General features: G+C 46.4%; 1 protein-coding gene across 19 annotated transcripts in view; it reads left to right on the plus strand.

Moving 5' to 3' along the window:
• Positions 1–14,399, plus strand: part of LTBP1 (latent transforming growth factor beta binding protein 1) — a 394,177-nt gene that overhangs the window by 331,807 nt on the left and 47,971 nt on the right. For all 19 annotated transcript variants that reach the window (XM_036262366.1, XM_036262365.1, XM_036262362.1 and 16 more), the window contains 5 exons: positions 8,408–8,584; positions 9,341–9,427; positions 11,303–11,431; positions 12,115–12,255; positions 13,162–13,332. In XM_036262366.1, the coding sequence (XP_036118259.1) occupies positions 8,408–8,584; positions 9,341–9,427; positions 11,303–11,431; positions 12,115–12,255; positions 13,162–13,332 (705 nt within the window). The remainder of the gene's footprint in view (positions 1–8,407; positions 8,585–9,340; positions 9,428–11,302; positions 11,432–12,114; positions 12,256–13,161; positions 13,333–14,399) is intronic.

Raw genomic sequence — 14,399 nt, forward strand, 5'->3', positions numbered from 1 at the left:
CCAGTGCTGGGCAGGATCAGACAGGGACCCAACTCCGGCCCCTTTCCACCGCCACTCTGCTCCCTAAGATCGAGGACACCATGCACCGACTTCTAAAAACTGGCTTCCTTTTCACTTCATTTCTTTGTTTTGTTCTGATTGTTAAAATACTGCACATTCATCCTAGAAAACTGAGAAATACAAAATATATATCAGAAAACGAAAATTCCCGGCCGAGCCACCGGCCAGGCATAATCCGTCACCGTGGTGACCTCCATTGTCTTTGAAGGGACACCCGTACTCCGCCTACGGCAACAGAACAGTCTTCCGCTTCACCCTCCACACGTTGAGGTCAGCCCTCAGACTTCGTCTGAGTGACACCCCTTTCTCTTGGGGCATCAGCGAGCCGTTCGTCTCACCCCAGACTCCAGCTTCAGTGACAGTGACAGTGGGTTCTCGTCTTCCCGCCCCTTCTTTTCCTTCGACTGATTTCAGGACATCGCTCCTCCCTGTAATCTCCTACCTCTTGGACTGTTCTTTTTCTGTCGCATTCTCCTCTTCTGTTGCCTGTTCTTAAATAATAACATCCGAGGCGGTTGCATATTCAGCCCTCATGTTACTCCGTGTTCCTCTCCTGGGTGTTTGCTCCCCGTCTCCAGGTCAGCTGCTACGTGCGTGATGTGGGCTGCCACGTACACCCCTCTGCCTCCGCCTCTGTTTCCAATGCCGATTACTGGGCTTTCTCCGGGGGCGTCTTGTAAGTGTCTCTGCCTGCAGTCGTCCAAAACCAAATTAATCACTGTTCCTTCTCCAGCCTGTACTCTCCCTGGGTTCACTTGTTAATTGCCAAACATCAAAACTGGAAATCCTGAAGTCCTGTTTGATTCTTCTCCCCTTCCATCCGAGCCATCATAACACCCTGCCCGTCTACCTCAGTGGTATCAGGACCCTCCCTGCCCCCTGTCACGTCAGCATCTCTTACCTGGACTGCGGCAGGTGCCTCCTGACTTCTCACCTTGCCTCTCCCATCCACCGATTCATGTTTACATTTTTGAAACATACATCTAGGTTTGAATCCTTCTTTAAACTTTCAACTGCTTCCTGATGCTTACAGCATGAAGTCCAAGTTCATTAACAGGCAAAAGGGCCATTTGCCCTGTGTCCTATTTCTCTTGGCATCTCCTGTAGCCCAGTTCACGGCTCAGCACAGTGCCTGGCCTCTGCCACGCGTGCCGACCTGTGGATAGATGACCTCTCCATGTTCCAGAAGGTGTCCCTCGTGTGCCCCACCATCTCGTTTCCAGCTAGTGTGTAAAATAAAAATATTCTTTTGATAAAAGTTATAAAGGGGACACACTTAAATGAGGAGTTATCTGCTCACACTTCTGTGTAGGGGTTGGTTCCTCCGTGCGCTTTGGTTAAATTACAAGTGTCACAAAAGGAACAGGAATGTTTCCTGCTATCCGGGGCACACGCACATCTTTCTTCATGGTTCTGACAACTGAACCTCGACAGTATTCTTGTCCTCTCTTCCTCCTGAGGTCCCCTGTAGGCTTTGTGTATGTACCTATTTTTTAAGGCAGGAAACCACATAATGTCATTCAACTGTTATGTTTGGCAGAGTAGGATTATTTTTCTAATGTGTTTAGTTAACCTGTGAAATCAATTAACATTAAGAGAGTTTTTTCAAAATAATTTCTGACTCGAAAAAAAGACCTTTGGTAGGAAAAAAATTAAAGACAGTGAGACCACATTATTTAGAATGCAAACACTGTAAAATGCCGTAAAACTCCTGCGGTCTTACTGTGTATTTGTAGTGGGTCTATACCTACATGTAGGTAAGGCTGGAGAAAATGTGCTCATTTGTTTTTTGTGTGTTTCATTTTTTTTCAGTTGGGTCAGGTTTCTCCCCACATTCAAAGAGAATAGTGAGAAGAGTTTACTTATTACCAAAACATGCTTTTATTTTTATGAAATTTTTCTGCTTGTTATGTCTAGTATCTAAAATAATACCTGAGTGTTTTTCTGTTTGTTTTTTAATCCCCACCCGAGGATATTTTTCCATTTATCTTCAGACAAAGTGTGTGTGTTGGGGGGGGGGAGACATCGATGTGACAGGGACACGTTGATTGGCTGCCTCACACACGACCCGGCTGGGTATAAACCACAACCGAGGTACATGCCCTTGACCTGAATTGACCCCGCGACTCTCTGGTGTGCGGGCCGACCACTGAGCCAAACCGGCCAGGGCAATACTTGAGTTTTTAACAAAAAGATGTTGATATTTGAATGAACTGACATTTCTTCTTTTTTTTTTTTACCCTCACTTGAGGACAGTTCTTCATTTTTGGTTCAGATAGAGTGGGAAGGGGAGAGAGGAAGAGAGAGAGAGAGAGAGAGAAACATCGACGTGAAAGGGACACATTGAGTGGCTGCCACCCACACAACCCAACCAGGGCTGGGGACAAACTGTAGCCGAGGTACATGCCCTTAGCGGGAACCAAACCCAGGTCTCTCCAGGCCGCAGGCCGACGCTCTAACCGCTGAGCCAAACCGCCAGGGCTGAATGAACTGACATTTCAATAGATCTAAGTGACAGACTCAAACAATATAAAGAAACCATTTTATCTTAATACTACAAGAGACACGCACACTTTTGCTTTAGCAATGCTTTTTGTCCTAGAATTGGCTGTGAAAAGGGCTTCAAGAGGAATGGTTTGTACATCTCATTTTCAGTGTTTCCATGGCTGTTCCCCGTGGCGCTGTTCTGGTGGCCCTCTGCAGGCCCGGCGATGCACGCGTGTCCGGGTCGGTGCACAGGGTCCGTGTCTCTGTGCCGGCGGCTCCTACCCCGTCTCCGCGGGTGCGCCCTGCACCGCCGTGTCAGCGCGCCTCCCGTGTGCTTCATTCTGCTCTCGGGGGGCTCTTTTCCCCCATCTGCCCACTTTTCTTACCTCACATTCCCAGTTTTCTGTAACATCTCTGTAAATCACAGATGTTCTCTTCTCCCCACTCACGTCTCCCGTTCTCATCTAACTCCTTTGCCAAAAAAACCAAAACCGCACGACCGTCGCTCTCTCGGGCAAGGACTACTACCTGCCTTTGAATCCTGAGGCCGCGAGGCTCCAGAAGGGACTGGGTTGTCTTCTACGCCAGCACCGAAGTGAGACACACAGCTGTCACCTGTGCGCCTGTGAATGCGGCTCACAGGGTGATGTCCCCCCTGCAGACCCGGTGGCCGTCCCTCCCGCTCCACACACAGCGCGGAGTTCAGTGGTGCTTGTTACTCCTCCTCACTCCTGTCGCACTTATTTGCGGGCCAATTTTTTTTTTTTTTTTCAGGAACTCGGCACAATGGCCGACTCCTCCAGGGAGCCTTCCACGATTGCCTTGCTCACGCCATCCCTCCGCAGTGTGGCTTAGGTGCCCGGGTCTTACTCTGCCAGCACTGTCATGGGCTGAGTCCCCACCTGCCTGACCTCTTTAAAGATGGGACTGTGTGGAGCAATCTCTTTTCAAATTATTTTTTCTCTTGTCCTTTGCTGTCTAACCTTTACTTTGACTTCTTTCATACCTTTTACCATCTGAAGTGACCCTCCTTCTATGGCCTTCCTTTTTCTTTGCATTCCTTCATTTCCGGTCTGTTCCTATTGTCTGCTTGTTTTCTGAAACTCACCAAGGGCTTCTCCTGAATTCCGCTTAAAACACACACACACATGTGCGCGCACACACATGCACACACACACGCCTCATTTTCCAAAGTCCTTGAATAAGAAAATGGGGGGGGGTGGAGATACATGAATTGCCAAGTTCTCTTTTACTCCTCCTTGGAATATTACACTAGACTTTATTTTCTCGTAAAAACCTGAGATGGTAGAGAACATTAGTGCCCGTGGTGACTTTCAAAACGAAGGAGAATAAAGCTTTCTGAGTAACTGTCGAAAGTAGCTTACCGAGCACGATGCCCACCCCCGCGGAGCTTCATGGATTGATGTCTTCTTCAGGATGGGGGCGGGCAGGTGTTTCATCTGGGGATGCTCAGGCTCACACATTTGTGAGGTTACTCTGGTCACTGTCCCAATCCTGGTGTCCCAGGGGTCTGAGAGGACTGGCTCAGAAAGGCCTTCCAAACACACTGCAAATGGAAAGTGAAAGCAAAGACAAAGGTCCATTTGAATGCTCGAGTCCTCTTTAACCAAGAAAACGTTCCAGATGTCCTCGCCTCAACAGCAGAGCTACGATCAGACACTTGGGGAAAGATGAAAGAAGGAAACAATCCTGTTAGTGAACAGCCACACCCTCTTCTGTCTGAGGAACCGGGGGAAGGGTTTCCAGGGGCCGCTAGGATCTCCCTGGGGGTGCTTAGAGCCGCAGCCCCCCCCTTCCTATGAGGACAGGGTCCCGACCCCCGGCTGTGGCATTGCAGCTGGACTCCACACCTGCAAAGACCGTCCACTGCCTCTCCCTGTTTGTCTCAAAGAGCAAAAAGACCAAACAAAACAAACTCATGCTAGCTGAGATGCTGAGACGCTGAACTCCACAGAAGTCTAGGAGAGCACTAAGCATTGGGACCTGGACCCAAGCTATGTTCCCTTCTGGAAGGTGAGGATGCTCTATATCCTGCCCCACCTGTCTCATGGACTCCGTAGAAATTTCTTCCAACAAAAGCACACGTGGGAAAGGTCCAGACACTCCACTTCTGGTCGCCAGTCATACCCCCGGGATTAACATACACAGATTGCTGTTTATACACAGATGGGAAGCCAACTTCATGACACACGTTGAGAAATCAAATCTGAAAATACTGGAGGGAAAGGAATGTATTTCTTAGAAGTTCGTGGCATGAGATAAGTAATATGGTGAATCTGATTCATAATGTATTTAAGAAAAAAATCATTCTTTTTCATGCTTGGCACTTTTTATAACCATCGATCTAAAATAATTTTCCGCTAGAAACATTTCTCCCCTGGCTGCAGTGACCTGAACTCATACAGAGACTCTTTAAAGAAATATCAATACACATATTTACTGACCCGTAGTCCCCCAGTGGAACATGCTCTAGGAAGTTATTTCTTTAAAGGTTAGGAAGATAGGGAAGTTGTAGTTTTTTACAGAATGACCTTTGTTGACCAGTTTTTGAGAAAGAATTTGCTTCGCTTTCCAAGTGCGGATGAGGGCCTGACCAGCCCTGAGTCTCAGCTGTGTCAACACTGAGCTTCCAAACTGCTTGGAAAGAAAAGTCAAAGCAAAACGTGAAACAACCAATGTCAAACCAGAATAATACAATGATATTGATTGTTTCCCCGTAATAACCTATGAATTCCCTCCCAAGGAAAAACGGGAAAAAGCAAAGATAATTTGATTTCTTAGTCTCTATGCTGTGGGGATAACAAACATTGTAGCAAGTGGTGTTTAATATAGATACAATTTTTTAAAGTTTTTTTTTTTCATTGTTGAATGTGTTACAGATGTCCCCTATTATTCCCCATTGACCCCCTCCTGCCCGCTCCCACCCTCCTCCTCCCTTCCCCAACCTAATGTCTGTGTCCATTGGTTGTGCTTAGATGCATATAAGTTCTTTGGTTTATCTCTTTCCTCCCCTCCCACCCCCCCCTTCTGAGGTGTGTCAGTCTGTTCCCTACTTCCATGATTCTAGATCTGTTTTGGTTGACAGCTTATTTTGTTCAAATCCTCGCCTGAGGATATTATTTCCATTGATTTTTAAAGAGAGTGGAAGGGAGGGAGGGAGGGAGGGGGAGAGAAGAAAAGAAACAGAGAGAGAGAGAGCAAGAAATATCAGTGTGAGAGATACACATTGATTGGTTGCCTCCCACAAGCACCCCAACCAGGACCAGGGATCCAACCTACAACACAGGTATGTGCCCTTGACCAAGAATGGAACTCTCAACCCTTTGGTGCTTAGGCTGACACTCTAACCACTGAGCCACACTGGCTAGGGCTAGATATAATTTTCGACATGCTTTGATTCAGAAGCATGTAGTTGCTGATTACCTATGAACCTAGCAGTCTTCATTGACTACTGTATAGTATTCTATTTTGTAATAAACACCATGATATGCCTACAACTTTGTACATAAGGAAAAATAAAGTCATTGAGCCCACTTTTGGCACTAACTTAACTGGCAAAACTGGTTGTGTTGCCCACTTGATTTATATTTCTAAATACAGTCATTAATAACTAGCTGCAGTTTTAGGCCAACTGAATAAAATAATTGAGCTGGGTTGTTAATAGTCATAGGGTGTCGGTTTATTCACAGGTGTTGGGGGAAAGTTTATGAAATGTTCCACAGAGTTCATGATTGATTAACACTAATTTAAAATACCTGGCCTTAGCCCTGGCCAGTTTGGCTCAGCGGTTAGAGCGTCGGCCTGCGGACTAGGGAGTCCTGGGTTGGATTCCAGCCAGGGCACGTACCGCGGTTGCTGTTCGGCCCTGGCCCACTTTGGGGTCGTGCGGGTGGCAGCCAATCGATGTGTCTCTCTCACATCGATGTTTCTCTCTCTCTCCCTCCCTCCCTCCCTCCCACTCTGTCTGAAGATCAGTGTAAAAATATCCTCGGGTGAGGATTAAAAAATAAATAAATAAAATAAACCTGCCCTGCCCTGGCCGGTTTGGCTCAGCGGTTGGAGCGTCGGCCTGCGGACCAGAGATTCCCAGGTTCGGTTCCCACTAGGGGCACATACCAAAAATTAAAAACAGCAACAACAAAATCTTTAAATAAAATACCTGCCCTTCGTTTTTCCCAATAATTCCACGTGCGAGAGCGTGGAGCCCTCCTGAAGTGAACGGACCGGTGGCCTGTGCACCTCGTTGTCCTCTGCGCACGTGACAAGCAGGACGAGAGGAGGGATGTGGCTGGTTTTATCCAACGTCACGCAGGAGGAAATGATTTAAAACCACTTCATAAGCTGCTGCTTAGGAATCAGCATTTTCGTGTTTTTTTTTTCCCCTGGACACTTATTCTAGGTTTGAATTTGTCATCAGCTATTAACACTGACTTAGAGTCCAAGCTGAAATCTGTCAAAGGCAGACTCATCTGAGAACGAGCCAGACCGCGTGCATGAGGGACCTTCCATCCCCACGGATACTCTGGTTGCGAGAGGGATGTGTATATGAACCCCTGCTTGCTGGCTTCTAATACCAGCAGAGGGAAGAAAGGGCAGTAGCTTTTCTGAGTTTATGAGCTTATATTTTCAGAGCACCTTTGCTATTTGGTGTATTCCGTGGTCAACTGGATGCTGCCAAAAGAAATACATAGGAAGCTATTATGAGAACTCCTTATATTTTCCTAATATAATTATCTAACAGTGTCTGGAAAAGTGTTAGTGTTGACATTAAAGTCTGATCCTCACTGGCAAATGTTTCCCTTTGTCCCTGCAGTTTCTCTGGGTCCAAGAATCTGGAAACAGAAGGGTTCTTATGAAACAATTTCATTAGAATTAATCTAAGCAGTTGTGACGGTAGTAGTCAGCTTCTTATCTGATGTACCATAAAATAAAAACTGAATAAATTCTCGCTGGACCATCAGCAGTCATTTGAACTTCACGGCATATGGAAGGGAAGGGATTCGATTCCTTGCCAGGTCTAGTCACAAGATAGTGACCATTTCTTCAGAGCACAGACTTGTTCATAGACTTCAAATCTGATGGGATGAAATCATGTCTGGTGTTACCTAAAGACGGGTGGATCATGTTGTCAGCATTTGGGTTGTATCACATGACCTTTCTGTCTTTTGTCACAGAGGGTTAAACTGAGTCTGTTGGAACGTATTTCCCTCGAGTTCACACTTGAGCCGCAGGGACTAGAACTCAGCCTTGACATTCTACCTCGAAGTTTACCTGACGCTCACTGTTTCATCCGAAGCCTATATTTGCAGCAATCTCAGTAGATTTCCAGGAATGCAGGCTTATTTTCTAGATTCCGGGTTACTGCGTGTTTTTTCCTGGTTACCATCTTCTGCTTTGTTCTTGTTCAGGAGAGTGAGGTGTGGCCGACTCATACAGCCGTGCAAGGGTGGAATACGTGTGGCCTCACCTCTCTGGTCACGGGTGGTGGAGAACTCTTGCTGATTTAAGTAGGAGTTAGAGCTCCGTAAAGAACGGTCCTATGTTTGGCAAGAAAGCAAGTATGGAAACTCGACTCACCGCCAAATTTACAAGAATCAAGTAATTGGTTAACGTAAAAAGAAATGATTTCGACAGATTTGCATTCCCAGGGTATGCCAGAAACCCACCAAAATGTGGGTTTCGAGTGCATTTTTTTCTTGCAGCGAGACTGGAAAGCGCTTTTCTGTAAATCACATGCTACTGTCACCTCCAGTCTTTCTTGTGTGTCTTCTCCTCCGTTGTGAGACCGACAGATCCACTGTGTCCAGTCAACGCTCTTTTCACTCTGTCCACTGTGCAGACGTAGAAGTGGAGCAGCCGCAGGAAGAGAAGAAGGAATGCTACTACAACCTCAATGACGCCAGCCTGTGTGACAACGTGCTGGCCCCCAACGTCACCAAGCAGGAATGCTGCTGCACCTCTGGGGCTGGCTGGGGAGACAACTGTGAGATCTTCCCCTGCCCGGTCGTGGGGACTGGTAAGGATCAGCCACGTGGTGGTCCCACTGTTTGGTCATGGGCTGGGGGGAGGTTCTCGTTTGGGTTACGACATGGGAGCTTTGAAATGCTGGCAGTCCCTGGGGGCCGCCACACTGGAACTCAAGTGAGATGACTTTGCAGTGCGTTTTGTCCAGATCTGGAGAAACAACCTCGACAAGAATTCTTAACGTCCTTGCCATCAGTGAACATAGGTTACGGCGAGGTTCTGTATTCTATTTTGGCAGAAGGATAATTCAGTTTTATCCCAATTTTTAAAAAATCGAAACCAGTTCTTTTTTATAACGACACAGCTTGGATCCCTAACTAGAGATTGCATGTTTAAGCTAAGATTTTGCTTAATGGCATCCTATTAAAACTTTAGAATATTAGAGACCACAGTAATGGAGAAATAAGTCATAGTACCAAGTAAAACATGGGTTTTTAAAATATGGGTGAACTAGGAAGTTTGTTTTTAATTATAGGTAAACCTCTAAAGTCATTCGTTTTATTGGCACCTAATGCATACTTTTTGAGACTGTACTGAATTTATTTGACTGAATTGGATGGCAAAGTTAGTCTTAAAGTTACTGAGTCCTGGGGTGGGATAGAGCTAGGTAGAGGGGCTAAGGATGGGGGGAGTGGAGCACAGCTGTGGTATGTCAACAATGAAGAAATAAAATGCATATTTATGGAAGATGTTGATGTTTTTCTCTCTTGAACTTATTTCTTTTTTTTCTTCTCTCTCCTGAAATCAGCTGAATTCACTGAAATGTGTCCTAGAGGAAAGGGTTTTGTCCCCACTGGAGAATCCTCTTACGAAGCTGGTGGCGACGACTACAAAGGTCAGAACGGAGCAGAAATGAATTTGCAATGTGTGCGCATACCAGACATTCAGATGGAAGCGTGGCCGGGCTAGACAGAACTGAGTTCTCTTGAGCCGTGGACACTGATTATGAAGCCTTTATTCTGCCCCTGGGAGGGAGCCCTGGCGGGCTCTGGGCAGAGCCATGCATGGCCTGGAGCGAGGACACAGGGCTGTGTGACGTGGGGCATCACGTAACCTTCCGAGTGTCCATCTCTGAGACAGGAGTAATGTCGGAAGTTAGCATGAGGATTAAATGAGATAATATATGTCAAAGAACCTAACAGAATGCTGTACTTAATACGTGTGTTCCTTTTTTCAGAAGTATGTTAGGAAATCTTATGTTACGACTGTAAACTGAACCATCACCATGCTGATCTTGAACGGTCAGCAGCAAAGTAACATTCTGGGTTTTTTGAGAACTCACCCAACTGTTAGGTTTTACTATGGCCACAGACTCCTAATAAGGGGTGGAAAAGAAGAAGGTAAAAGTAGATGTGTTTTAAATATTCAGTGCTATTAGTCTCTAATTCTAAAATAAATGTACGGCCTTTTTATTTTGGTGGAATTTAAACCACATGTATGAATATTTCCTCATTAACCACTCACTTTCAACATTTCCATGATAGAGATATTAAGACCTTTTATATACAAAGTGATTTTTTTTCTGTAAAATTTAATATTGAAAACTGCTAAGTAGATGGAAAACAGACTAAAAACATTTTTTATTGTTCATCTTTTTTGGAAAAATTGTGTTTTAATAATTTGGTATAATTCAGCAGCTGGGTTAGAAATTCCATATGTGTTTTTAAACTACATCTGTGGTTTAGTCCAATTAAATAATAAGACTTGGTTGGTGATATGTGTTTAATGGTTTTTCAAGTTCACAAATGTTATATACTGTGTTCTTGCAGGGATGTCGTTAAGTCTCACTTTATATTGTGGGATGAAGCCCTATTTTTACCACAAAGTCATCCCCTCTTTTATAGAAAAGTAAATTCCTCCTTTTCCTGTCTTAGCCCTGTAAATGGTTGGAAGAATATTAGGTTCAGACCCAAACAGCCATGCATTCTGGACTTGGTTTTGCCATTTTCCAGCTACAGAACATGGAGCAATGCATCTGTGGAATCTCCAGGTTTTAAAACGAGGACTAGACATTGGCTCTAAACCATGAGACCTGATGGTAATAGTGTAGCAATGACGGTAGTAAGTAACGCTCTTTGAGAGTGTGCTGGGCTCTACGTGGACTCTCTGTCATTCGTCCTTGCAGTCCCTTCAGGTGGATGCTCCTGGCACCTCCAGTGGACCAGAGCCACGAGCCCTCTCCGTCTGCGGAGGAACGGGCCGGCGACACCCTGAGCCACTCAGGCCTTCGTCACCTTATCGCCACCGAGAAAGAAGACCTTCACCAAGTTCCATCTCACTTGTTTTAGTTTTCTTTGTCTCATCTAGTTAATGGGCCAAAACACGCACTTATAGAAAGGCACATCTCTTGAAAGGCATATATCCTTCAGAGAATATCGTTGGTGCTCTTGTAGGATTTCATAGACTATATCGTCAAATACGAGGGAGCATCCCAGAAACCATATTTACAAAATATACCTTCTCTAATAATGTTTTGGACCTTGTTTCTTAAATATCACAGACAAACCTAATTATGTTTCTACCTCGGTGAATGTGTCCCAACTTTAAGAATTTTGTGTTGCTTTGTCTTTAAGAACCTTTGGAGTGTAAAGACTAAAATACCTAGCAAGAAGCCCAATACTGGTTAGATGCTTCTTAACTGAAAGACCAGAGCTAACTCCTCTTTCTGTTGCTCCATTTTCCAACCTCCGTCCCCCCTCCCCCCCAATAGATGCGGATGAATGTCTACTTTTTGGACAAGAAATCTGCAAAAATGGCTTCTGTTTGAACACTCAGCCTGGTTATGAATGCTACTGTAAGCAAGGGACGTACTATGATCCCGTCAAATTGCAGTGCTTTGGTAAGTTTGGAGAGGATATAGGGTACGGTGAAAATACACGGATGGAAAAAATAAGTTGTGCCGTGTCGTACAGAACCAATTTCTTTGTGTCTAAATCGCATGTTGAAAGATCTGTAAATGTTTTATGGATCTTTTTCGTGAGCAAGATTAAGGGAAATAAAAAGCCTCCATACTACCATTTGACTAGGTTTCAGATGGAGGGTTAATATTCAGTGTGGAATGATCATTCGGGTCACTGGCTTGCGTGACGTGTGCCTTTGGTGTGGGGAGCTCCTGCTTCATCACTCATCCTGTGCAAGAGAGAGTCACTTTTAAATCCTGACCCAGACTTGAATGCTTAAGCATAAACCCATGTACACTAGGCAGACAAACACAGCAAAAGGAAATAACTTTAAAGCTATTCTAAATAGGCATTTTTATCTTCCAGTGTCTAAGCATATCCTGTTCCTAGACGTTTTCTTCCCCTCTGTAGTGTCAGCATCAGCCGGACCACATTATTTTCCTAGTCGATACAATTTCACAGTTGTATAGCCAGACTCTTCTCTTTTGCATAATGGTGTGTAGTTAATTAAATTGTGGCAGCCCCTGGAATCTGGACTAAATTTAGTGGCGTGTAAGGTTGGGTAAGTATATGCGGTGCAACTGATGACTGATTTTCTTGAACATTTTTTTTTTCTCTTCAGATATGGACGAGTGTCAGGACCCCAGCAGTTGCATCGATGGCCAGTGCATTAATACAGAAGGCTCTTACTCCTGCTTCTGTACCCATCCGATGGTTCTGGATGCTTCAGAAAAGAGATGTATACGACCAGCGGAATCACACGGTATGTTTGGGTGCGAGGTGCCAGTCTGTGTCCAAACAAATGTAAGCTGTTGGAAGAGAGGAAAGGAGATTCCACGGGTATTATGAAATAATCAAAATGAGATGTTAAGAGAAATCACAAAATGCATATGATCAGTACACAGAGTTAATACCCTGAGCATACTCACAGGTGGACAACACTCCGGAGCGGCTCAGCAGATGGCGAGCCGTTCATGCCTGAGGGTTGCCTACACTTAACCTTTCAAAGGCAGCTGAGGAGGAGGCGGTTCCGGGGAAGAGGGTTTGGGTTCCTGGACTGCGCTGGAGGACAGGTGAAGCTGGGCAGGCAGGGGGGAGTTCGGCAGGGAGGCGAGGAGCCCTGAAGACCATTGATAGGAACCCCCGTTTCTCCCTGACGGCTTATGTGCCCCCGATCATTGGTATGATTGATCGGCCCATCATCACACCGGGAGACTGCTTGGGGTGAAATCAGTGGACAGGTGAGGACGGAGCACCCCAGGAAAAGTGTCACTCGTCCAAGGCTTTCCCCGGTGAGAGGGGTGAAAGCCTGAATGTACGGTGCATCCCGGAGGAAGAAACGGTAGGCGGAGGGGTACGTGAGCGAAAGCAGAGACGGGAAGCAGGAGACACCTCCAGGAACTTGAAGTGCAGGCAAGGTCCTGGGCGTTTGCTGTAACGTTGGGAGCTACAGTGGGGAGGATGTCACTGGAACAGGAGGGGCAGGTTGGATTCCAGCTGACGAATGACACCCAGGCGAGTGACAGAGGTGGACCAGGCTGGCCTCCCACTTTACCCGCCAGTCCCTCTTCGGAGCAGGGCTGGAAATGTCGCGCCTCCGGCGACCGCCACAGTGTTCATGCAATAAGAGTCCCGGTGCAGCTGTCAAGGAACACGTCTTCCCTTGCAGAACAAATCGAAGAAACCGACGTCTACCAGGATCTGTGCTGGGAGCACCTGAGCGATGACTACGTGTGCAGCCGGCCCCTCGTCGGCAAGCAGACCACGTACACGGAGTGCTGCTGTTTGTACGGCGAGGCCTGGGGCATGCAGTGCGCCCTCTGCCCCATGAAGGACTCAGGTGAGCCCTCACCCGCTGCTCCTCTGGAGGCCTTGGGGTGCGCCGCTCTCCGCTCCTTTGGAGCTGACGGTTACTTTACTTGTCTGTCGTCACCTTCCCCCCACCTTACTTCCCCAGAGGGGGGTGTGTGAAGGCGGGACGAGCGGGATTTACCTCTCGTCCAGAGCCTCACTCCGTCCCCAGAGAATGACAAATGACCCGAAGGAGCACGGTGCAGCCCGGCAGTGGGTGGCCGAGGTCTGCAGGCTCTGTTTCCCGACTCTTCTTGTTTTTCTTACAGAGGAAAGCACCCCAGCGCGTTTGGTATGTCATTTTGTCTTCGACTATAAAATCGATTTGCTCGAGCTAGAAAGATGCTGTGTGTGCAATTAAACGAGCGGGTTTATCATGAGCAGATCCTCAGAATGGTCAGGAGGGGGAGAATTGCTTCACAAGGGGGAAAGCGTGGACTTCTAGTTCATTTCGTTAGAATGCAACTTTCAAGCTGTTTCATAAATTAGCTTTTCAGCTTGGAAATAACATAACACTATTGTAGCATTAAAAAAATAATTGGAAATGCTATTAAAAAAAAAAAGAAAAAAGGAATAACAAAGGCTAAAGAGCAGACACATAAAGAGATATCCAGCCATGAGAGTAGCCCAGAAATGGGAAGAGGGCAGGTTCTGGGGCCAGGCAGGCCGGGTCGGAATCCAGGACCGCCACCGCGGCCGCAGGACTCGGGACGATAGCCCCAGCCTCGACGAGCCCATCTGCAAACGGAGGCGGCTGCGTGTGTCGTTGGATGGTTGTGAGGACGGGGAGGATGCAGGGCCAGGAACACAGAGAGTTCTGCAGTTACTGCCGTGACTGTTCCTCTGTCCCTGGAGGCAGATGCCACAGGAGAGGAGAGTGAAATCCACAGCAAGTGACACGGGTGTGAGCCACCTTCTCACCACGTCTAATACCTCTACTCGTTTTACTTAGGCAGCGCTTTTCCTTGTTTAATTGCTTTCAAATTAATATATATTCCTTCTAAAGATTTCAACAAAGACTGTCCGACTCCATCCACCTACCCCATCCCATTGAAC

The sequence above is a fragment of the Molossus molossus genome, unplaced genomic scaffold, assembly GCF_014108415.1.
Source record: "Molossus molossus isolate mMolMol1 unplaced genomic scaffold, mMolMol1.p scaffold_m16_p_15, whole genome shotgun sequence".
NCBI lineage: Eukaryota > Metazoa > Chordata > Mammalia > Chiroptera > Molossidae > Molossus > Molossus molossus.